This window comes from Helicoverpa armigera, chromosome 24 (genome assembly GCF_030705265.1).
Source record: "Helicoverpa armigera isolate CAAS_96S chromosome 24, ASM3070526v1, whole genome shotgun sequence".
Lineage (NCBI taxonomy): Eukaryota > Metazoa > Arthropoda > Insecta > Lepidoptera > Noctuidae > Helicoverpa > Helicoverpa armigera.
Window position 1 is genome coordinate 5460549 of NC_087143.1, and position 27227 is coordinate 5487775.

A 27227-nucleotide genomic window follows, 5' to 3' on the forward strand; every position below is an offset into this window, starting at 1 on the left:
AGGATATATTACTTGATACGCGTAGTTAAAACGTACCTGTGGTGCTCATGTTAAACCGAGACCTTGATTAAAGTCACAGTGGATTATATTGCGATATTTGTACGCCGTAACCAAGAGGAAGCAAGCCTATTTAAAACCTTGTTTCCTTGAACTTTTTGACCTCGCACAAATCAAGATTGGGGCCCATAGAAACACGTCAATTAGAAACTATTGAAGATGTAGATCAAATATGTCATGACAAAGAAATTAAAAGAGGTAATGATGAGTTTGTTGGGTCCTAAGAAAGAGCTGCAGAGTTTTAAAGGATTAGAGAAGGGCTTCAGACCTCTGACGACGACACCGTGGTACAACTTACAACAAAGAGGAATGATAAGATATTTAATATGGAAATAACTTGTTCCTCTTAGAAAGATGTTATCTTAATGCTTTTAAAACCAAGGTCGTTTTTTGTACGTGACCGGTTGGAATCCAAAAAAAAACGCTTTATCAGCTGGGATATTTACTCTGAACTTAGAAATATACCGCTCTGGTGTAGACATTGTACGAACTTTTAGAAACATTTAAGGAAAGGCAGTCGGTGTGTGATTAGACAAAAAACCTGATTTGATTAATTAAAAGGTTAACAATGTCAAGAATATCACAACAGATGATAATAGTATTAGAAAAGGAAGCGATCATTTACAAAGCAAGCCACATGCGAATAAAATTTAAATATTTAAGTTGGGTACGAGCGGACTAGCAAATGGCCCGGATAATCCTGCGTGCTTTCGGAGACCTTGACGGCTTGCCAAGGCCTCACGTAGCTTCGCGAGATGCCTTTGGTATCGCGTGGGCAGTTACTAGTCGGCCGTATTGTTGACGCCATGAAGTCATACCTGATTTCATTCAAAGTTTTAACACCCATAGCGTACGACCTTGCCTTTGGATTTATGGTCTTTTTTACAGCAGTGCTTTTAGTAGGTATGTTCTTGAAGAATTTTAAGGATGTTGTACGTAGACAATTTTTTATAATGATGTAGACAGTTCGATGGCTTTTTTCCTTCAGGGCAAAGCAATTAACAAACTTGTTGCTAGATATGACCTCAATGAAAATAAAACTATAGAGAATCCGAAACTATAAATTCTAAAGTTCTTGACAATTCTAGATAGCGTTTAATTAGGATTCAGTGATAATTTGCTTATAAATTATGACTTACCTACACCAAGTTCGAATGGTTCAATATTTTTTGTAAAAAACCGGTCTTAGAATCTTGCTACTATAGCAATACCTATTGTCTGGTCTAGTCTCTCTTCAGTCTCTTCTATTGCACACAGGAATGTTTCTTGTAGGAATCAAAGAATTGCATTATCTGTCCAACGCGGTTTTCATAAAGCGTTTTCTTGGATTGTCATTCAGTACACTTTTATTGTTTTCTGTTCGTGCTTTATTGAATTGATGTCTATAGAATTCATTACCATAGTGTTAAGTGCTCAGAATCCCACCACCTAACACTTCATTTGGATTAAAAATTCTACCTTGTGAGACCTCTTTGTCTCCCGTGGGAGTGTAAAGACCAAACAATGAAGTTGGTGCATTGACCACGTTGCAACCCCTCTGTATGAGGTAAACGACCATTGTACCGAGGGTGGCACCCCCAAAGCCGATGGCCTTAATTGCCTCACGTGCATCGCGGCAGATGGCCAGCAAGGTGCGAGTAAGTGATGTTCCTCGCTTATCGATAAAATGCGCTGGCTACTTTTGATCTTTGCGCTTTTATACTTCTGTTTTTATTTATTTTATAAAAGTATTTCGTTATTTGTGTTCTGTTGGGTGGTTTGAATTTTATAGTTGTTTCCTTTTTATTGCATGCTTTAGCTGCTTGTGTCTTTCTTTGTGACTAATGGCTCTGAAATAATTATGTACTTTACGTTCACGGGCGCAACACTTAAAAAACACCTAATCAATTAATTATGCTATAAATACGCAATAAAAAAAAGTTCACATTCTATTGGGTTTTGAAATATTTTCTACTTCTTAAATAACTTAGGTGAAGTGTTTTGGTCGCACATTATCGACATCATTATCGATAAGTGCAGCACACCCTTATCTAATGTGGCTTTTCTATGAATACCAAAGTAATTGGGGTAAGTGTAGGACTTGACTTTCACACGATTGCAACTGCACCTACTAATGCTACAGCCCATATTATTTATGATATGTATTTCTCAACGAGTTTATTAAACATGACATAGGAGTTTTTACCAACACTTCGAAGTTGACATTTCAGGAAGGCATTTTTTCACTTAATAACACACCAATAAATTGCTACAAGGAACACTTATGATGAATAATTTATTACCATAGTCGTGACAAAATAACTTTGACTCACCATTCAAGCGTTGTAATAATATCTATGAAGAAACCAGTCGAATTTCCGACCACGTGGAGACAGGCCGTGTTTTTTTTCAAACATTGAATAGACCAGCTGGTTTGATGTCAGAAGAAATATTGTATAAAGTTTTGAGGGGAGCCTAAGAAATAGAGGGAGCTATTCTTTTTCGGGACCGTCTTAACAAAGGTTCGTACGAGCCGTGCTTTTGTTATCCACGAGACAGATTCGCAATGGTTGACGAGTAGTTTTTTTTCCGCCATGAATAAGTAACATGGGTCGGTCTTGTATTTATGTCAAAGGTCATCAAGATCCTTTTGATTAGTACTGCGAGAAGTTCCCGGAATCATGAAACGAGATCGAAATTTATTGACGCTCCCCAAACGAATGTTAAAATCTTGATGAGCGTCAATTTATGTGCAAGCTGCAGTACTCTCAATTTTTACGTTATGGAAGTAAAGTAGACTGAAATCATGAGAACACGGGTTCTAACAAAAAATCATAGTGCATAAAAAATACAATACGATTTTGATATGAAAACGTCAATCCCACAAGGGAGTTCTGCAAAAACAGCGATTGTGTTCACAACGGATGAATGAATCGATTTATGCTTTTATGCCGGTGATGCGTAGGTGTTTCGATAAGCTGCGCCCGCGTCGGCGCGTGCTATTCCTACGAGCCGGGTGCGTTCTGAATTACTTATGCACCGAAGATGTTAAACGTCGTGAGGTTATTCAAATGAGGTTTTTGCTACCCTCACGGTGCGTCAGACAATTCTTCGTAGTCGTTTGTAGAGAACGCCGATGTTTATCAAGTACCCCTATTTTGAAGGTCTTGAAATCTTCAACCATGAAACTTAAATCGAGAATTGTTCCTCCCTTTTCTTTCCACTAACAAATCATTATTGGAATTGCGTTCATTGGTCAGCAGTACGAATGGTTTGTATTCGTGATATCGTCAGTGCCCTTTGCCATCGTTATAATTATGTCCAGGATATTAGTCATTGTTCTCTGTTTATCGTTGTTTTACAGGAAATTCTACATCTGTTTTCAGCTTTAATTACATCAAAGTTTTGTTTGTTTAATGGACTTTTAATATATGGATATAGATCGTTTGCTTTTGCTATGTCATCCATGGCGTTCAATTTACTTTTTAAATCCTACCAGATGATGTCGTAGGCTGCAAATTCATTCAATGAATTACATATTTGCATTTAAACCCTTATTATGTGTTTCCTCAGCAGTTGTCCCATAAACATTTTTAATTACATGTCTTCCTTCAAATACCATTACGTGAAAGACATTAAAACCATGTAATTTAACAGTTTTAGAAATGATGGTTATAAATAAAAATACGTATTTGTGAAAATAGTAAATTGGTCCACTAGTTTAATTTTATGAACCAGGTTGTATTTCTTAATAATTGAACAGTTGTCGAAACCGCGACTATAAACGAAACAGTAAAAACTCTCAAATGCGGGTATTAAGTTTAATGGTAACTTTCTCAAGGGGCCCCTATGTTTTAGATAATTTCACTGTTTTATGGAAACTATCTACTTTTAGTTTCCCATTATCATGCATGGGGGTTTTTAAATACTTATCGATTTCTTTGTTTCCGTCAGCCATATGGCGATCGAATCGATTATATGGTTCTCCTGCCTTGTTACGTAATATTTCACTTTAAAATAGAACTTTGATGTCAGTACCAGACCGGTTTACTTTGATATTAATATCCGTAGTGTCCACTTCATGGCTGTTTTAATTAATATTGGAATGCACCAGCATAATGCTACCAATTTTTTAAGGCGCAACTTTTTGCCAACCATTTTTGGGAGCATGTGAACCAATTTTGATGATATCGTGTAAGTTTTACGAAATTGCAGGAACTGGTTCTTTGGCCGAATCTGAATCTTCAAGGCACGCCGAACGAATATTTACAATCTTGTCTTTTTAAAATTCGAATGTAGTGTTTGAATCTGCTCTCATATCTAAATAACTTGAACCATCAAGTTATTCCAATTTCAAAACCCCTTCAACTGAAGCAATTGCATTGTTACTTTTGTTAAAGTATCTTTTCATTCTAATCTCCAGTATTCCACGGTCTTTGAGATTTGCAAATGAAGGCATCTTTACTAATACATTCAAGATTAAAATCATGTAGCTTGCAGAACATAATGATTCCTTTAACACTCCCTTGATTAAAATCACTCCTGTCCTGCCCAACAACCATATAATCGGTTCTCATTGCTTATTTATTCAGTACTAATTAAGTAATAGTATCGTTTAGTTTAGCTTGAACGCCATATTGTTCATGAGTCATGGTCATGCCATGCTCTGATGGTTTGCGATCCTTTACATATTGAGAGCCTTGTTCTAATTCAGGTTCCATACCTGTTTTTTCTACTCAATTTGCCTATTGATAGGATCTTTATCATTTATCATTGGAATGGTTTTTTTAACCTTTGCCTCGTACTTCTTTTGTTGGACATTCTGCTTAGAATTCGAAATACTTATTATTATAAATTAAGATTACTTCAAGATTTTTTATTGTATTCATAAAATATGAAAACGTGACTTATTTTTAAAATTACTCCTGCATCGATAGCTCTGAATAAATAATTCATGTTTTTATGCATCCAACAATGAGATTTGATATATTCGATGTAATGCCTGCATCGAATTACCCAATCACGTGTGAATGGAATCAAAATACTGATTGTAATTTATTGCACTTATAATTAATGTAAGGGTAGACGAACCACCCTATTTTACAGGTAACCATGACATATTCCCACGAGTCAAAAAACAGGGGGCTTGCATAGGTTCGGACAAGGGGCCAAAGCATTGGTGCATGTCCTTTCTGATCTTTTTACTTATCTAAATTTGTAAACGATGAACAAGCAGATGTGGTGATGTTTATAAAATTTTCGATGTTCCCATGTAGATTTTTAACCCCAGAATTGGGTCATTCGACTTGCAACTCGTGTTAGAGATATATCATTGTTGTCTATTGTTGCATAACTTAAAGAATGTGTTTCCCTTAAGGGAAGGTAGCAGACTACAATTGGTCAGTTCTGTTAAGATTAAAGAGACTAAACAACATCAAAATCATAATGAAAGATAACTATGATACGCGGACTATACAGGGACTTGTTTTAGCTTTGAATTGACGCCGGCAATTAAGTATGCGGATCATTTATTTAAATTATTATTTATTGATATTACGGCTCCAGTAGTACCCTATCCTAACGTAGTTTTGGTAGAGTACTAAACTTCAAGGATGAAAAGAAAAGATTTGCTCCTTATGAACTTTTGTACGTAAGAGCAATCTTTTCAAGGCGCCTTAAACAGTTTCATCCTGCATACAGCTACACAATTAACACAAAGGTACCATGTATCCATTAGTAAGGACCCACGCTTCTTACTTAGATTATCCATAATAAAAAGTAGCTCAAAACCTGTTTCTGTACTTCGAGAAAAAGATTTTTAATAAGCACCCCTTTGGTTTCAAAGGGAGCCTATTGTTGGGAATTCAAAAGTGCATTGCCCTTAAAATGGGTAATTTTGCTTAAGGGTTTTTGAAGCATGCAAATGAGCTTTCAACTACTCTTTGTTTAAAACCTTTAAAAGGGAATTTTTATTTTTTTGTCAATGTGGGTCTAGGAATTCGCCGTACACCTCATTCCATTGAAGAAGTTTGATATTTTAAATGCTTTTCCAAAGTTCTTATTTAGTTTTCAAGTTGTTTACGAATATTGTTGTTTCCCAATCATAACATCGGAAAAAGATACTTAAAATAAACTAAAGAGCAAACCCATCAAGTTGTTATACCATCAAAAACAGCGAAAGGAAAGGAAATGATAACACTATAAAATAAATATTATATTAAACACAAAAGCAACCCTAACTTTAATCACTCCATTCATTGATCTAGTACCAAAAGGCATTACGTTGCCGCTTTGTTATTGGCCCGCTACGCGCATCCCTGCGCAAGGGCAGCTGCGCAGCAATCGTGCGTGGGGGGCGCAGATGGCGTATGAACTCCCGCCCGGAATTTCGAATACACGTACCAAAAATCGATATTTTGTATGACTTAGTTTTTTTTTTCTGTTTAATGTGAGTTTAGTTGGATGGCTTTGTCATATGGTGTTGGTCGTCCTTTATTTTTTTCTTTTTTGATTACAATGTTGAATTAGATTGCGAAGAAGTTGAAATCTTTATATGTCCTCGATATATTTAGTTTAGTATTCATTATTTGATAAGTAGGTTTTAAATGTCTCGCTAATACCTACTTATTGCCTACCTAGTAAATGTCGGACTCTATCTAATTCCAACTCAACGAAAAGCGATTACTATGTTAATGCGATCTATGTATTTTAAAAAATGACATACATAATGTATTAAAGATTTTATTTTTAAGTATATGAGAATTCTCCTAAAGCGAAGTAGAATCACAAATCTAGAATAATACACCAACTCCGAGGAGGTCCAATCCAAAAATAACAAACAGCTTTATAATTAGCAACTGCGAACAAACTAATCGATATCTAATAAACTAATAACTCATTTAAAAATCGATAAAATTCCAAAAAAAGTGCCGTTCCGATCTTTACGGGAATCGTATCGATAATTGCGAATTCGGTATCGGTATCGTAAATTTGCCGTTCGTTGACACGTGGCAGGCCAGATGGCGTATCACCTGCCGACTTGAGTAAAGAGGTATAGGTCCTGTATGGGTTTGCGGAACAAGACCGTCCCGGACCGCATTCTTTAGTAAAACGAATTCCCATCACTACGACTCGGTCGTTGACTTTAGGTTTTTTAATGCAGTTTTTTTTGCGTTTTGCGGATTTTTGAACTTTCGGTTTCTTATTAATTAATGACTTATGATGATTTCTCTGTTTAACCTCTGTTTCTTAAACCTATCTTCAAGAGCGTTCTAGAACCACCCTTTAATATTTATGGTATCAGAATATTCTTCAAGTTTTAAACTATTTTTCTTACCTGACTGCCAAGAAGGCTTAGTTTTGGGTAAGTATCGAATATACTAAGCTCAGTGATTGCCAAATCTAAGTCTTCAGAACTAAGGACCAAAAATTACATCACACCAACAATGCCGATGAACTAAGCGCCACTAAAGCTAGAACACAAATAAATCAACGAACGTTTTCGTAGCCCATAACTCTGCAATAATGTAATAAACTGAGCAATTTAGAGGCCTGGCTAGGAACAATGACCTCATACAATAATACGGTCTTCCAGGCCGGGCACAATCTGTTTCTCATATGTCCAAGTACTTATTGTTTATGATATGGAAGCCAATTGTTTATATGGGAAGTAGTATTTTAGTGTGAAGAACCTAAATACATTGATGACGTTATAACGTGACGTAATTCTTGACTTAGAGGGAAGAAGGACCAAAAAGATGATGAGACAGTAGCTTTTAATCTGAACCAATATCAAAAAGGCCAATTCAATTTTACGGCGTACATTTCTAAAGTATTGTTTGTAACATTTTCACGGTGAAATCACTGAAGCGAAATAGATTATGGGGGTACATTCAAACCTGGGTAAGGACAAAGGATTTTAGCCCATGTGCATAAAGCAGTGCCCGGTGCAAGGGAAAGTATATGAACAATTGCATATTGTGTTTTGCATTGCTCTAAATGCATGCATGCTATCATTAGAATCGTCTACGTGCCTGATTTTCATCGGAACCGTGACGATAGTTTAAAATAGAACTTCAGGTAGACTAGGCTTTTGCGGTGATAAAAAGTGCAATAATTTCTTTAGCTATATAAAAAGCTGATGATGTAAAAATATGTGTTGATAGAGTCTGGTGATTTTGGATTCGAACATTGTTTCTGCATATGCGGTTATCTGCTGACAGTTATCGTTTTAATGTTAAGACCTCAAAACAGATTAGTAACCAGTTTTTGATGCTGTATGATTTGAAATGAAGCCATTAACAAGGTCTCAAGTATTTTGGTTAAGTGTATTTTTATGCAACTTTTATTATTTTGATGTTTCAACAACTTCCAAATGGTGGAGATCCCATTTAAAGTTTTATATGTCTAAACCGTAATTTGGTAAGAAGAACTTCTTTAAGTGTGTTCTAAAGCATTCATTAAAAATACCAGTTCTTTACTTTGTTGACCCTCAAATTGTAACATACGCTCTATAACAAAGCTAAAAATGATTCAGTATTTTTTTTTTCTCATAAAGTCAGCTCCTGCAAAATTGATTATTGCTACTTCCGATACCTTTTGAACAAAACTGCACATTTTCTAAGCACGCGACATTTCATAAAAAAGTCCTCGACAAAAAAGGTCAATATTAACAATAAAAAAATATATAAATAAATGGTTCATTAACGCTTTCTCTAAACACCTTTAGGGCGCGTGCGTAATTATTGTAAGACGATATATAATAAGGGAGGAAGTCGAAAAAAAATACAAGTCGGGGTAGAAATGTCAGGCCGTGTGCGCGGGGGCGAACCATTGTACTGTCTTAAGACATTAATCTTAGGGGTAGCCAGGTGAACACCCTTGAACCTTTGTGCTTTCAACAATACGTAGTTTAAGTCGAACATTTTTGACCGTTTTGTACGTACAGCTGATTTTTTTTTGAGGTCAAGGAATAAATACAAATTTTGAGTTTCGATTCCAGAATTTCTACAGTTGATCAAAATATTCTTAGGCCTGGATACCAGGTGTTTGAGCAAAGGCAATGTGACGAGGAAGTAGTTTCAAGTCCCGCATTAATTACATAATTTCAATTCATTTAAAATTACATTATGCAATGCTAATGAGCACAGATGCTAACTTTGTAACCCTTACGTGACTAATAATCCTATTTTACATAGAGCAAATGCTTTAAATTCCTTCATCATCGTGTCCATCTAATTCTGTTTCATTAGTAAACAGTCCCATAAAATTCTCACAACTTGCATTTTCCTTTGCGCTTGAACAAACACCATGAGAAGCAAATTCAATACAAAGCAATGACCACGTATCATTAAACAATATAAAGATCCATCGACTCTTCAACTTAGGAGCTTCAAAGTAATTTCATACATGTTGCAACATGTATTGATGCTAATCGTTTTCAAAGGTAGCAGCTGGTCCTTTTGTCCGCACCCCTCGTATGCGTCCTAATGTCATCTATGTATAACTGAATTTAATTATTGTACTAAGTTTACTTTTTTTTGCCTTTACCAGGTTATGTTACTGTTTTATGTTTTGGATTTGCATTTTGTATTCCTTATTTATTAAAGCTAACAAGATAGTTATTTCCGTGTAAAGCCCCAACATTCGGGAGATAAGCTCCGTAATTTCGGAGGTCCCCAAAATTATAGTTCGCGTAATCAGAAAAAAGATAAAGAATGGCCCACGTTCATGAATGTGTCTGTCTAACGCTATTAATTCTTATCAATTGGTTGATAAAATTGAGACGATCGACAAACAGACGCTAAATGGAAGTATAGCAAAAAGTTCACATATGTTTTAAATGTGTCATCCGCGGCATATGGCTATACGGCTGTTGCCACTGACACGAAGATAGTTAAGAAAAAAGTCCCCTCTATTTAACTAGCATGTCGGAAGTAGCTTCCAGATTTTGTAAAGAATTAAATGTTTATTGAACTTCCTTTATCAAGTCGCAGAATTGGCGAAAATGATACCAGCATGGACTCAGAAATTGGAATGACCTTATAAAACTTTATTTATTTCACAATAAGTAGTTCTTAATTACAAAAATAAACTGTCTCCAGTCCCGATAAGACTGATATAGGTACCCGGACTAACAATAACTATGATGAATCGTGCAAAGCCACGCAAGACCTTTATCCATTGCGTGAGAAAGTATATTTAAAAGACAAGGGGTTTCTGTTTTCGCATACATCCCCTTCAAGTTGGTCTATCGTCTATTGTATAATCCTATGAGCCATCCTTTCATCTAATGTCTATTTATCTATTTTGTAAAGGCTAGGAACCTGTTTTTAACCCCTGCCTATGATTTAGGAGGGAATCTATCTTAGTTCAGGTGTTCTAAGCATTGTGTGGCATGATTAAGTAGATTCTCAAGGGTGAGATTTTAGGATCGTCTGTGGGTAAATTACGAGATGTCGTAAATACAATGAAAGTTGTAAGAATGGCATTTATAGTACCAGATTAAAAAAAAATAATTAAGCTAATGAATTAGTCGGTCAATGCCAAGTAGATAAATACGGATGTAGGGCGTCTCAATTAGAAGTGTCTGTTTTAAAACTTTTCCAAGTATCATAATCTTTACCTTTATGTCATCAATTGTAATGCAGCTAAAATCCTTTACATTTGTGAAAAAAATCAAATTTTGGTCTACAGCAACTAACTTTGTCACGTCATTTCACCACTCGGTCCTTCATCATGATTACTTGCAATAACTCTCCGCGTTTATGTTCACATAAACTACCGACAAACCAATTTATATCCAGACAGTGTGAGAACGTAGCATTAATTTCGCGAAGGGGTGTTTAAATAATAAAAGTCCCATCTATTCTACGATGACTCTAAATAGAAAAGGCTTATGTTTAACTGATCACCAGATATAGTAACAAACAGCAGACAAAAATAGTAAATGATCACCAAAATGAAACTCGCATTTTAATGTAAAACTATCACCAAAGTTTTAACACTTTGCTATCCTATTTAAGTGAAATTACTCCAAAATAAATCATGCGTAAGCCAAAAATAGTAAATGATCACCAAAATTAAACCACCATTTTAAAGTAAGATTATAACCAAAGTTTTTAAATTCTGCTATCCTATTTAAGCAAAATGAGTCCAAAAAAATCATTGTTATCCCAAAAGTAGTAAATGATCACCAAAAGTAGTAAATGATCATCAAAAAAGTTTTTACATCTTGCTATCCTGTTTAAGTAAACTGACTCCAAAAAAATAAGTTCGGCCTGATAAAATAAATGTAATAACATTATGGGGACCCTTTTCCTGCACTAGCGTGGAAAATTGTCTATTGCATGCCTCTAAACAGTGCGATAAGAGTGTATTGAGAAACACATTCTTCTTCTTCTTTCTCCTGCCCTGTTCCCAATTTTACTTGGCGTCGGCGCAATATGTCATTTTCTTCCATTTTCCCCTGTCACTCGTCATACTGACACTCACGCATGCATTGCAAGCCGGACACATAACTTAATATGGCATCATAATACTTTATTTGGTAATAAGCCTACATTTTATGGCAATCACAGTGACTTATTTAGGCAACAATAATACATTAATTTGGTCGTCAAGAGTTGGTGATCATTTACTAAATTTGGTGGTCGAATACAATTTAAAGTGAAGTCGTGACTAAAATAGCTGGTACTATTACATTTTTAGACTTTATTTTTCTGGTGTTCAGTAGATATTTCTGGTTACAAAACTTAGGGTATCAAAGCATTTTATGGTGGTCATTATATTTGTTCCCAATAGAAAATAGCGTCCAGTGAATAGGCAATCATTCATTTGGGTCAGGTCGTTTGTTCAGACTGTAAGAACACTTGAGTAAATGTAGAATTTTTGTATCTGACACAGAACTCATGAATTACCTCTTCATTGGTATGGTATGAATCAAGATAAATGTCAAGTGAAGAATGTAGGCAAATTACAATTCATGTCTGCTGGCCACATTAAAATAGCAGACCAAACACGCGACTGGAAACTTTATCTTAGTTTCCTCTTATAATGCAGGAATTTTGCAGACTACAGGTCATTTTAGGTAGAATGATAAAATACTGTATTTTATTTTTTGTTTTCCGCCTGACATTGGATATTGTTAGTTCCCATATACCTACATGTCTGTAGAATTATTTTCCCTTGTAGCACGAATTTAGTTTACTCGGAATGGTTCTACTTCGTAAAATATATTAGTCATTAGTGTTTATGTACCTACAACATACCCGGATGATCTGGTATTGACTTTATGATGCATAGAATTCATAGCATTCTTTCAAGTTGGTCCTGAGATGCTTTTTCACGAGGGTTTTTTCCGCAATTTATCCAAAGGACGACACATTAATTCCTCTTGGTTGACCTGGATTATATTACGCAGTGGGCCACCACATCGAATCGACTTTCTCAGTTCTCATCGGCACAGATTCCGGTTTCATATTGCTGAGCAAAAACAACACTGAGATTTGAGGCCTCTGGCATTTTTTATGGTCCTTGTATTTCACATCCTTGGTCTTTCGAACTTTGGACATATCCCATAGTTAGTTTTATAATCATTATGCAATGGAATTTGGATAAGGATCTAGGAAATACTATTTATACATAATATAATTTGTTTTGAAACACATATATATTTATTTCGCTCAGAAAAATATCCATAAAGTTAATGTATGTAACTACACGTAGCCGTCTTCAATAAACATTCTTGACTTTATCTACAAATTGTCGCGCATGACTCATTCATTCACCATTCCATGTCCACTGCACATGTCAACAAGGCATCTTATTCAACTGGTAATAAGACCCAGCCAATGTTTATCTTAATTATTTTTACTGTAAACTCGAGTCTTTACAGCTTTGCCTTAATTGTGAGAGACATCATTTGTAATGCTAACCGATAGACTTCGAAGAAACGATACTGAACTAGTATAATCTGATATGGAAAAATAATGTTTTATGTTCCACCATGGGAATGAGAAACTTGGGTGTTATCGTATGCGCAGTAGCAGTTTGCAATTCTCCCATTAATGATCTTGTTCTTGTTATAGAGATAGCAAATGAAGAGATTGTTCTACTGTCAACGATGAGTGGCGTGTCCCTTTTAATAAAGTAATTTACTAATTTAGTCGATTGATGCACGTATGGTGTTAATAGAAAGCGTTGTTTTCGTCTAAGATGATGTCTATCTCTTGCGCCAAGCCATCTTTTAGAAATTTTTGTCTGTAATTGAGAATTTATACAGTTATTGATAGATTTGCCGTTTCGCTGAGTCTACCTCTACTTAAAATTGTTGTTTTGCTGCTTGCTTACCAAGAAATTGGAGATCATGATATCACTTTGTTAAAATTTATAACCATACCTACTTGGCGCCTATTCCTCTTAAAATATTAGTCCTTCAGGTCACGCATTACGTCATCAGCTCCGGACATTTAAGACTGTGTTTATAAAATATTTAAATCAATCTTATTCGACCTGAAAAAACATCCTTAGTGCACATAAGTACATGTCTAGACTTTTGGCGCCGCTAAGGATTATTCTTTATCGTGCATTCCCACGGGGTAGGTAGTAGCTAAGTCCGTATCATTGCACTTGACGAGCATGAGTCGGAACTCTTAACGCCTTCCATAGGTTTTTCTTAGCATTGCCAATTTTTGCCAACACTCCACACTCCATCCTGTATAGCTATTTAGAATGTTTTAATCATTTCTAGTTTCCTTGCACGTTGATTAAGTATTAGTGTGTACTTTCTGTCAGAATAAAGTTATTCACCAATATTTTCAATTGTATGTTCAGATCAGAACAGATTAGGTTTCATTTATTATTATGTTAATGTGTTCGATATAACTTTGTGCTTATCGCTTGACCTATATGAGCGGTATTATGAAATGTTTAAAGCTTTCCGATAGTGCGTAATTGAATTATGAGCATGTGTTTGTGTGTTATTTCCTGTGTAGTCTGACTCTCAGTTTCACATAAAAAATAAGGCCATTGTGGTCAAGTAGGATTCTTATTCTCCTCAAAGTATTTAATGCCTGTTTTTTATATCCTTGAGGTGTACCTCAACGATATAAAAAACACGGTATGTGTTAACTTGTAAGTTAACACATACCGTGGCCATGATGATGATATATGTACTATATCTATGTAATAATATTATCCCAACAGGAAATCGATATTCCAAGGCTTTGGCTGTTTAAGCCTATGATGCAATCCCATTCGTAATTCGAGATGAATTATGAATGAGCTGCAACATTTGTCGATTCTATTTGAAGCAGTGCCATCAATTCTATTAGTAGTCCCTCTAATATTGTATAGGTTATGCGACTGCTAATTAATATTAATTACTGTTTTAATTGGCTTATGCTAGATGTGCGTAGCCAGTTGCTTTGTTGCTTCGAGGATAATGCTACGCGCTTATACATATACGGAATCAATTTTATTGATCCTTTGATCCACAACGCGGCAATCTGGTTCTGGGCCTCAATATTTTTAGGTCCTAAGTCTAACAATATTATGCAACAGTTTCCTACTTTTGTAAAGTACATAATATCAGCGCAACGTGCAAGTATTCCCAAATGCAAGTCACTGACCGAATGGAGTTGTAAATTTCTAACGGGCACCAAGAATGTTTTGAGTATACCCGTAGTGCTAATAAGCAGGTCATACACGAGGGGACAGAGGACAGGAAGCACGGGCGATGCGTGACTTAACAGGACGCTTCCTCAAGGAACCCCTTGACAATTTTTTATGTCTTGTTCCCCTTTAGAAATTGGCGATGTCCAGTCTTTTGTTTCGAAGGAAATGATTTGTACTTAATTACCGGTTGTGAAGAACTAGGTTGCGTCAGTGGAAGTGGGTGGTCCCGATAAAGAAGTGGGTAAATTAAGAATGTGCGAAATTATAGCCTTGGGCGTGTGTATGAATAGATAGGGAATTCGAGCGCTGTATAATTATACTGAAATATAATGCCGAAAATCGACTCTTATTCTCCAATTAATCTTTTTGGAATATTTGGCCATCATCATGATGTTATTTAAATATTGTAGTATTCATTGTGTTCCAATTCTTTACCGCAAGACAACCCTCAGGAACAGGCTAATTCACGAGTTTCGGTTCACGGACTGTCTACGCACCTTCCGATAGAAATCTGTAAGGAACATAATTTAACTCAAACGAGGTTACAGGTCCCTTTTTTGTTCCATTTCCGAAAATAATCGGTCGTGAAATCAAATGTACACCCGAGGGTGGTCACCACCGGACAGGTGAAATGACGACACAAAATGGCCCCCACTTCCTCATATAAATTAGTAATGCCTTCTATGCTATTAAAATGTGATCTAAGATTGTGATTGTTATTTATAATTATGATTGGTGTTCTATTTATATTTGATGTCAAAATAGAATTTAATTGAATAAAAAATGTTGGGGCAATGAAGGTCTCTGATGTTTGCGATATACCTTGCATCGTTTGCCTTAGTCCTGTGATCTCAGGTTCTAGACAAATTAATAAAAGACACAAACACACATTCAGAGAAACAGGATAAACGTGGAACGTCTTCCTTATCAAATATATCTGATTACATATTCGTATCTGACATTGCCCTTATATTAAACTTGATCACAGCGCATTCACAGTATTCTTATCATTGTGTGGCTGCGGAAGTAATGTTGATAGCGCTTATTAATTTAAACTAATATTTGGACGAAAAGCTAGACGTCTGTTCAAACAGTTGATGAGTAATTGCCAAAGCTTGTTGGAAATTGTTGGAGTCAATAGAACTGTAGAATCAATAATTTGACAACGAAACATCGATTAGAAATCGCAAGACATGCTTGCCCATTAAAGATGTACATATAAATTAAATAATCGAAGCATGAATGTAATGACCACTTGTAAAAGTGCAATTTTTTTAAGGAAATTCATGGTTAATTTGTAAGAGTGTATAAATAGGTCTTTTGCAGAATGTCACAGATGTAAATGCATAAAATATGATTGACTACCGTTGCACCGAAAGCATCACGTTTGGCATTCGCAACACCCAATTCCTGCAAAAACCGAGTCCCCGTTATCCAAAATTAGTTTAGTATCCGGCACACGTTTCTACCCTCTTGTTTGAAGATTTTTTTGTTGCAATCGAAAGTGCCGTTCATCCGAAACATGTGGTTTGAGTGTCCCGGTTTGTGCAACATTGGTGTCTTGGACTTTGAACGTTGTCAATATTTTGGATTTTTGTTCTGCTAGTGTTAATCGCAATTCAGCCTTCTGAATCCATACTTTCATGTTCTTTCCAGTAGGAATGCAAAGCAGCTGTATGATACTAAAAGTTATATAGTTATATAGGCGTTTAATGTTCCTTGAAAGTTATAATATGTTTGCTTTATTGCCTAAGGCTTTGAAATATCACCCTGTTTCCTTTCCTTTGGGAATTTTAATACCATGTGATTATTTTTCTTTATGGGGACTACGCTGACCTATCCAATAAAAAAGATCAATTTTTCTTTGTACCTTTCTATTACCAGCCTACACCTGCTTACCTTTGCCTGCGTTGCGTCACATTCCCACTGCGGGGTAATGATTTCTATACCTGATTTTCCATCCTTGTTGTTTTCATTATATTGCGTATTCTCTGTCTTCTTCATCGGAATTGCCGCGTCCCTTACAGGGTTTTTGTTGTTCCCCACACCCTTATTACGTCCTGCGTATGCGTTCGATGTGGGTGTGTTAGTGAATATTCATGTGTGCGTGTGGGAACCTTTACGAATTGAATTTTTGTTCGGCAGTGTTGTTCTGGCATTCGATGCGCGTGAGTCGGGATCCCGCAATGTGATTTGGGTGAAGTTTTGGCGGGAACTCTGGTGATTATAACCTAAAATAATGTATGGTGATTTGTAAATCGATAAAGTTTTTCAATCGTGTGTGATGTTTCTAAGTGAATAATGGGGTTTTGGATGTCAAAAGTTGTTTTTATAAATCGTCGTGATGATAAATGTGTGAGTAAGGTTTTTTGCTTGTTTTAAACATGTATGACCACATAATTTGTTTTTTGCGAAGTTGAAATTTACGTGAGAAAATTTTTAAGTGGAGAATTCCGCGAAGATTGAGTTTCAATATTTTTCCAAGGGTTTACAATGTGAGTGTTAAGTGTACCCACATACTGTGGTTAAGAATCAACATTCTATATACGAAAGCAGTCTGATCAAGGCGATGTGTCAAGATTCCACTTTTTCTTTTCAACCATAGCACGAGACTAAAAACGAATTCCATAAAAATATACTACCAAAGTCAAGATCAAGATGGATTGCTTCATAAATTCCTTAAAATAAGTGACTTTAAACTCGAATCGCTCCGGTTTCCTTATTCCATCCATGTATTTGCAATGAATGAGAACATAAACTGGTTTCCATATCAGCTGATGGCTCGGTATGTATAAATAAAGCCTCAGGTTTTTCTGCCTCGCCGAAACATGCCGATTCAAGAATTATTAGTCGTCTTTACATAGGTTATTCTTCTATAGCTACACGAAACTCGTTCTCCGAAGAAATTGTTCAACCTACGCCGTTCGATTTTAAGTTTTATTTCTTGGGGATTGAAGTACATTTTTTGGTGACGGGAAATCCCGAGGGCTGGTTAGTTCTTCGAATTTTATTGTCTGTCTACGGGGGATTCTGGCGCCAAGATTTTTTTTTTTCATAAGTAGGTAAGCCAGCGACAAATGATGTGAGAAAGAAGGAATTGTTTAGCTAGCAACATTGTAAATTCGTCAAAAAAATTGCAACATGTTTTGTGCTCGATCCATCACGTACCTATAATTTAATGATATTTTTTGTTTTATTTCCACTCCTGGGTGGCAAATACATTTCTGTTCTTCAAAGTGATATCTGTAAAAAGTTCATATGTTTTTGCTATAATAACTTACTGGTTGACTGTACCTACGACAGACGAATGTGACACTTTAAAACTGCTAAAGCGCGTTGTTTTTTGGTCTTCCATAATATTATTCTTGTTTTTATTGAAATTTGATCTTACAAAGTTACTTCAGACAATGATAGAAGACCGCAAAAATAAAAATTATCATCCTTTTTAGGTTTAACTTTTTCCTTAAAATTCCTGAAATAATACTACTGGTTCTTTGAAAAGTTTTTCATCTTGCAAGTACTAGTGCTATGTTTTGAAATGCAATCCAAAATAAGACCACACAATGCGAACTCGTTTATTTATATTACGTCTTCAACACTCTTTATCGTAACTAAAATATGCCTAGTGTGTTAAACACGGTCAGAAGTGTTCGCTACAAGTTTTGATAAAACATTAATAAGTTCAATTAATTAAATGTCGTTTATTATCGTCACGTTTATTTTTAAACTGCCGGATCTTTTGGTATTTTTTGTGCATCTGGATTTAGTACATTGTATGACATGTTTCATGTAGGACATTTCTTGTGATTAAGATGGTACCTATAAATATAAGAGGAAAATAACTAGATGGATAAGAACTACGTCTCACAAAATATGCTTAAAAATAGATTTGTAGCAGTCAAAATAAAAATACGTCTATCGAAGAATAATTATGAGAACTGATCTAACCACAAGACAAACTAATTACTATATAACAATTTTTTACCTATCAATAGTTCACATTACTAATAATAATACACTCGCGATAAACGGGGCCTCAAACAACTTTGTAGATTACGTAATCCCAACACATAGGATGAAACCAGGATCCGTCTGCATAAAAACCAACTTATTTTTAACAGTCGGCCAAAAATTGAACTAAATAAAATTGTACATACTTTGACATGTTGTTGACAGTTTTCCTTTGTAAACAGCGCCGCTTTGACTGCAAATTTATTTTGGCATTCCTCGAGTATTTTGATAAATGTCTTTATGTGGAAAAGGACGTGACTTGGTTTGTTAGTGCAGTTTTTTTTAATGTATTTTGTGGTTGTTACCTGTATTAAAAGTGATGGGGATTTTCAAAAATCAAATGCTTATGATCCGAAACTTAGGTACCATACTGGAAACACCTAACTTAACTTAATAATTAATTTCAAATGTGTTTAGCAAAAGCTATGATTTATGTTAATCACTGGAAAGGTTATAGCGTTTAATTACACATGATTGTACCCAGCTATGGTTGTGCGAGGAGACATAGCAAGCTTTATAGAAAGTATGTACCTCTGCTTACGTCAGACTCGTACATGGTCGCCATGTCCATACTAATTAATATTTATTATATGAATTAAATATTTCTGCTTTACGTAAATGCCAATTTAAGCAGGTACTCCATTCATTATTATTTATTCTATAATAATTTTCAACTTTTTACATTTGCGTCACTACTCCCAAGCTCAATTTATCTTTCAGAGTCCATATTTATTAAGTTCCTATACATCGTGTTGGTACAAAACGGTACATCTGTGTGTCTAAGCAAGGTTTAAAGTAAACATCCTTCTGTAAACTTGAAGGAAGAGGGAAAATGTACTGAGAGAGCTTTTGAGATTACTTGTTTGTTCAGTACCGTCATTTATTGAGATAATAAGTACTTGCGTGTGTACTCTACCTTTTAAGGGATCCAGACGTGAAACAGAGACCTCTGGTGATGATGTAATACAAAATTTAAGTTTTAGCTGTAATTTTTATCGACACGATGAAACTAGCTATGTAAATCCCATGCAATCCCAATCCAATCCCATTACATCAGGCTGCCAAAACATATTGGCACTTACTGCGTTATGATTAAAGTCCTTTTCGCCTCATAAACAGACTTACCTATAACAAACTTCTCTCCTTCCAATTGCCAATCCATATTAACTCTTACGACCTTGACACTAAAGTCTATTTCTCCTCTTCAACAGACGTAGCGGCTATGATTCGGAGTCGAGCGAATACTCAGAGGATTCGGCGGCGGCCTACGATGATGTCCAGGCTGCAACCAAAAGCTCTGGGCCGCGGAAGAATATTAATAGGGGGAGGTGGACGAAAGAGGAGGTGAGAATACTAGTTTTTTTCGTAGTCGTGTAACTTGAATTGTAGTACATATAAGGAACATTTAGTGTGTAAATGTCAAAAACTTATTTTTCCTCTCGATCCGCTCTCAGTAGATAACTAGCTAAAGGATCCGTCATCATCATAATCTGCCTAGCCTTTACCGCCCGGCTTTGACTCTTCAACTTACTACTTTCTAAAGGATCTACATATATTGTTTTTGATTTTCTATATTTAAAATCCGAAACTAATATTGTTATTGTTCACCTTTTAACTATGCAGGCTGAATTTTGAAGCTTATTTTGAAAAAAAAAAGGTTTGTTTTTTCTTATTGCAAAAAACAATTAAAACGAACAAGTATTTAAAGAATCATTTATTTTCTAACTATATTTTACCACCGTGTACTAATATTTAATTTAATGATTCCAGGACAAAAAGCTGAAAGCCTACGTTAAGATGTACAACGAGAACTGGGACCTGATATCTGCCGAATTCGCAGACAGGTCCGATGTCCAATGCCAACAGCGGTGGACCAAAGTCGTCAACCCTGAACTAGTCAAAGGCCCTTGGACCAAGGAGGTAAATAGCACTTCATTTTCTTTACACTAGAAGTTTGTGATGAGGTGCATACTAGCCGTTTGCCCGCGGCTTCACCCACGACCCGTTGGAACTACTGCCCGTAGCGAAATAAAATATAGCCAATGTTACTCGGGGAACGTGTAGCTTACCAACAATGTTTTTTTTTCAGTAGTTTTGGGAGCCTTTGGGGTACAAATGAACAAACATAAAATCTCTTTATTAGTATGCTAGGTTTGCTATGTGAAATGGTGATTACACGAAGGTAAACTAGGAGTCTCTTTTTCCTCAAAACCATTTTGTGAGGCTGCTAGGAGGTTTGCAAATTTTGATAGACGTAGGAAGGAGACTTAATGAGCAGTAAGATAAAGAGTAGTTAATGTAGGAATTAGGTTTATCGAACATTTGGTTTTATTTATTTGCATAAATATTGTTATGGGACAAGTTTTGGTAAAGAAACTGAAGGGCAACATAAATTACTTAAAAATATATAGGTATTAAAACCTCAAGCAAGATACACGACAAAAGCAGAATACACGAGCAATCTCTTCAATGACTAATTCATTCACAGCAATCCACGTTAAGCATGAATTACCAAGTCATTGCATCCTATTGCGGTTAGAACATACAGTCCCGAGTTTATTGAACGTAGTCACGTCATTATTTACATTGCAGTATTTGCGTAAATCCGTCGATGTTAGGGGAAGTTAGATGTGACAGGGAAATGGGCTTTAAGGTCTTAAATGTTTGAAGTTGGTTGCATCGTTAAGTTTTTTACCCTCACCACCGTACTGAGAATTTGTTATGTTATGGTACTTATTTCGTCTTTCTAGTAGTTCAGTCTTCCCAGGTATTTCCACTTCCAATGTGTTTCTGTAATAGCATACTTTGATTTTTTCGTCACGACATCTTGGAGAAGTCTAAATAAATTTCTTTTCTTGAATTAAGTAACTAATCGGCTTTGCACTTTGGCAGAATGGAATTCTTGGTTCATTGACTACCCCTTGTCTACCATTTATATTTATACCCACCAGTATATTTTACCTAAAGGCTATGATTTCCCATAATATCCTCACTAGTTACCTTAAAAGCGTTCACGAGGCTCAAATTACAGTAAAATGGCTTCCGTTCATACAGACCACAATGTCTTGTAGCTCAAACCGCTAGGAAATTATGTCCATAAGCAAAATGTGCGTAAGTGGGGTGTTTAACGCTTTGAGGGTATGCGTGAAGAATATGTTATTGTTTTGTTGAATACACGGATGTTCCCTCATTAAGTCATTTGGATCCTCCGTTTGAGGTACAACAATTTTGACCTTAACATTTTTAAAAGTATTTAGGTACACAGTCGTCATCTCAGCCGAAAGACGTCCACTGCTGAACCTCTTCGAAGGTTTGCCACTTTGCTCGGTATTCAACAATCCGCATCTATTGCTTCGCTAGCCACCTCGGCTAGATCTATATGGGCTAACCCATGGGTTTGTCTAACATAATGCACTTTATCGGGAAAATATAGCATTAAAACAAAAGAAAAACTATTATTCCACGCCTTCAGAACATGTGGGGTATGAGAAAGGAATAACAAGGATAAATAAAAGACCTCCTGAGAAGCTCCTGAGTTAATAACACTGGGCTTTAAGGACATCAGACAGCGTAAGGAAGTAATTTATTAAACATGCAAATAAAATTCAAACAATTTACCAACAATTCTTGTAATACATATGCACTTCAGCACTCGCCAATCAGTCTAAGAGCGCGAGGAAGCGCGTGAGTCACAACTCACAGGTCGTTGGTACTGCATGCACGGACGCATAGAATGCGCGTAATTGATTGCCTACGCTGTGTCAATGGTTTGTGCATTTGATACGATCATGTAGATTTGATATTTGAGATTTGATATTAAATATGACACAGGGTCAGATATAGGCTTCTTTTTTATTCGAATGCAGGAAGTTGTTCCCTCGGTGCTTTAGTGAAATCGAGTGAAATCATTGTTCAAGGGAGCAAATTAATTTAGGTACTAAGGTTGGTAAATTATACAGGGTGAATTAGGGTTCATTTTGGAGTATAAGAAAACGAAATAACTTCTATTAATATTCTATAGGTACAATAAGCTAAAAAGTTTGTGAGGTTACTCTTTCAGGAAAATATTATTATTTCCAGTTGAATATCTCAATAATAGAAACCAAATAATCGGTATTTCAAATTCTAAAGATTTCTATGTCCCAATATTAATCGTAAAATTCTAACACACGGTTTGCGACATCTAAACAGTAGATACTTTAAGAATTAAGCTGAGTTATGTCAATTTAATATTCCTATTGTTTTATTAATTTACATTTTACAGTAAATAAATAATATTCTATGTATTCAATAAAAACTTACTCTAGGACTGAATTTGACCAGGCATTTTGACCATAAAACCCGCAATGCTGACGACACGAATTCTTAGATTTTATGAATGAATCCATTGTTTACGCATACGCGGTGCGAATGTTGATGTCTTATCTAAGATTATTATCTTTATTACTACGTTATATGATTCTTTGGTGTAGTCACAATTACTTACAATGTTGATTTGTTGAGTATTTATGCTGTAATAACTTCAGCTGTAAATTATGGATAAAAAATTTGATCGTCTTTTCAAAGCTTGCAATTTCATCTCAATTCATTTACCAATTTGGGCGGTAAAAAATTAAACAAATTAGTTTATATTTGGTAAATAATACGTTTAAAATTGCTTGCTTTGACATTTAAGTTTTGATATTGCTTGTCTTGTATAAGAGTTTTCAAACGTGATTTGTAAACTATATATGTACTATTAACTAATAACTATATGTATTATCATACAGCATTATGGTAAACTTTGATCATTGTGTTTGACAAATCAGCTTTTGCATTCACGGACTGTAATGACCAAAAATAGGTACGAATAAATAAATGACAAACAGTACGGTCAATGTACTCAACAAAATGTGTAATCATATCCTGTATCTAGCTATGACCTAGTATAAATTTTATTGTTATTTCATACATTACATGAATATACAATACAATAAGGAACATCAACTCTTCATAGAAATATGTTCTGGGAACTATTTTCACACATTTTATTGCCTGGACACCCAGTGAGTAAGCCGTAAGACAATAAAATTCTAATACAATATTTATAAATTTATACCTGCCTACGCATAATGTAGGGTTCCGTTTGTTTTGTACAGTATGAATAGACGACGACCAAAGTGCTAATGTTACTATTGTTTGGAAAGTTTCATAAAACTTAAATAATTACAAGAATACTATGAAACATTCCATGATTTATGACCATTTTTTTTTTAAATAAAAACTATTAAATATTAGCTAGCGCCCACGTTCCGTGTTAACTATTCCCGTTCACCTGATAAAAGCAATAACCTATATCCGTCTCATGGGTGCGACTTACCTCTGTGTCCAATTAAATTTCAATTAGTTCAGCCGTTTTGCCGTGATTGTGTGACAGACACATAAATATTACTTCTCCCTTTTTATTCATTAGTAAGGATTAACCTACATGAAAAAAAAATAACGGTACCTATTTTACACAAAATATGTTGATTATATTGCTACGGAACCCAATGATTGTTTAAATGCAAATCACTGTATAATACACTTGGTTTTTTCTAACACTAAGATTGAATGGGCGTGCTTTAGGCATTACATCATTTATGATTTTTGTCCTCATATGGAAGCCTATCGAAATCAGATAATAACATAATTGGTAATATGAATTATTCATATTTTTGTTCCTTTTTGGTTAGATAAAATGCGGAACTGAGTTATTTATCCATCTTTGGATTGGAATGTATTGATATAGTTGCCAAATATGAGACGGAATGGCGACAAAATTGAAAAGACTTAAAACAAAAGAAGCTCATACTTTAGCATAGTTGAAAGAGAGTACATCGAACATCTTTGTATATTAGATGTTCGCTAGAGAAAGGAAACCAGGTTGAGGAAACTTGACTTACTAAAACCTTGAGCACGTGTCGTGGTTAACGCTCATTCCTTCTCTGTATGAGAAGAGGCCTGTGCTCTGTGCAGAAGGACATTAAAAAGGCTGATAATAAATAATAAAATTTTAATATTCTTACATTTTCTCCAGTCCTTTCCTTTTAAACTTCTTGTTTATATAACCACAAATAGCTTGTCCCAATTCTAATCCTCTTAAATAGAACAATACAACCCAGCTTCTACATTCCCATTAAGAAATGACATCATCTACAAACTAAATGGGTCTAGTTAATAATAAGCACTATTAGATCTTTGTATGAGAGCTTAGTGCGGACAAACAGACAAAAAACTATTCAAGGGCAAGGATATTGACTTGAGGCCATCTGTTTTGATAAGGACTTTTTTGGTGTTATTTTGAGGTCTGTATTTAGATATTCGTCATATAGCCTTATTACCCGACTGCCAAAGAAGGAGGGTAATGTTTTTCGAGTGTATGTAAGTATGTAAGTATGTATGTATGTCTGTTCCTTTGTGACCTCCTGTAGCCTAAACGGCTTGATGGATTTTGAAGTATGAGGTATCGTTAGATTTGTCTTGATTACGGGAGTGTCATAGGATACATTTTATCCTAAAAGTCCCACGGGATATTTTTCTAAATTTCCTTTAAAAAATATGTATGCGGTATCATTAGATTCATTTCAATCACGGGAGTAATTAATATAGGATACGTTTTTTCTCAAAATTCCCACGGGAACATGTTAATTCTGCGTCAACGCAAAGCAACTCATGCGTTAGCAAGCAAAAAGCGATTCTTTTGGCGATACAATCACGTCGTCTTGATCAAATGCATGAACGTCGTCTTGATCGTCTTGAACGTCGCATTGGCGGTAAATTTATGTTGCGGAGTAACATCACTCGTAATCTAAAGCCAAATGTCGTCGAAATAATTTAAAATGGTACTTACATATACATAGTCTTCTACATCTACAACATTTTCGTTAAATAAAACAGCTAAAAGTTATAAATAAAAGAATTATTATTAAAAACAAAATACCCGACTGCACACTAAAAAGAGTAAAACAAGCCCCACAATAATATTGATCAATACAACTTTACTGAATATAATTTATAAATATTGATGGAAAGCATCGCAGGCGGGGACCACCTTGACCGCCACCAACGAAAATTCTGCTAAATGGTGCACAACCCAAATGACTATAAATGAGCCTCTGTTGGTCCCCGCCTGCGATGCTTTCCATCAATATTTATAAATTATATTCAGTAAAGTTGTATTGATCAATATTATTTTGGGGCTTGTTTTACTCTTTTTTTAGTGTGCAGTCGGGTATTTTGTTTTTTTAATAATAATTCTTTTTTAATATTTTAATCTTCAGAGCCTTTTCCCAACCATGTTGGGGTCGACTTCCAGACTAACCGGATGCACAGGCCCAGTGTTTTACAAGTGAGCGACTGCCTATCTGACCTCCTTAAAAAATATTATAACTTCGAAAATAACTCTGCTTGTCTGTCCCGCTTTCGCTGCTAAAACTACTAAATTGCTTTGGTACACAGAGCTAAGAAAGGACATGGGATTCTCGTTTATCCGGCTGTTGGGAGTAGCTCCCTCGGGATGCGGTTGTAACCACTTTCGAAAGCTACTATCCAAATAATGGTACGTTTAATACTAATTGATGAAAAGTAATCACCATAAAACCGAATGATTTTTTACCCACATTGACCAACTCACTATGGATTTTAATGAATAATGATAAAAATAATTACATCAGCTCATTACATAAGCTTTTAATGACCAGGTAGGTATGTATATGTTCCGGAACTAAATCAATCAATACAATTATAACAAGAACGAGGCTCCTCCAACTTCAATTAACAACAACCATTCAAGGATAAATCTACAATACTGAATGGCGATTATGATCAAACTTTTTGCGAGCAATCGAGTTACAATCACACCGCCGCCAATTATTCGGCACAGTATCGAGTAAAAAGTGTTATTATTTTAATGTAAAGGGCGTTCTAATTGCTTCGTACGTGACTCGCGATTTGTTAAAGTCATTTTGAATCGAGTACTTTGTGGTGATCGATTTTAAAGTAGGTTAGTATCACGACATGGTAAGGTTTGCGTGTATAAGTGCGAGCTTTTTTATGTGAATAATTGAATTGTGTATTGTTTTCAAAAAATATGTGAAAATAGCAACTAATGTAGAGTTGTTCTGCATTTTCATATTTCGTACCTTGATGTTGAACCCTTGGCTTTTTTGCTGTCACAAAATATTTAAGTACTTACGTTATAAAATAAAAAGCACTGTTTCGTAGTTTTCATCAGCTTAGTCTTTTCCCAACAATACTGGAATCCACTGGGAACTTCCAGTCTAATCGGATCCTTCACAGTGGAATGTCTTTAAAATTGATACCTAGTCTACACCGGATGAAACCATGAGAAAAATAATGTTAGAAGCACTTTTTACCTCTTCACAGTCCAATCAGCTGATCAACGGCTTGTATTCATATTTTTTCGCCCACACACCGGTTCACCTTGCTCGTAACGTATTTTTGCACGTTCCGATCAGATGATC

The 27227-nt window shown here is 35.4% G+C and overlaps 1 protein-coding gene across 7 annotated transcripts in view; it reads left to right on the plus strand.

Annotated features, from left to right (window-relative positions):
* The window catches only part of LOC126053489 (myb protein), a 55638-nt gene that overhangs the window by 11792 nt on the left and 16619 nt on the right, over nucleotides 1-27227 (plus strand). For 6 of the 7 annotated variants that reach the window (XM_064041150.1, XM_064041151.1, XM_064041148.1 and 3 more), the window contains 2 exons: nucleotides 19935-20067; nucleotides 20494-20643. In XM_064041150.1, coding sequence (XP_063897220.1) covers nucleotides 19935-20067; nucleotides 20494-20643 — 283 coding nt within the window. Of the gene's footprint in view, nucleotides 1-16858; nucleotides 17068-19934; nucleotides 20068-20493; nucleotides 20644-27227 lie in introns of those variants that run through there. The other variant, XM_064041152.1, reaches the window with a different exon arrangement.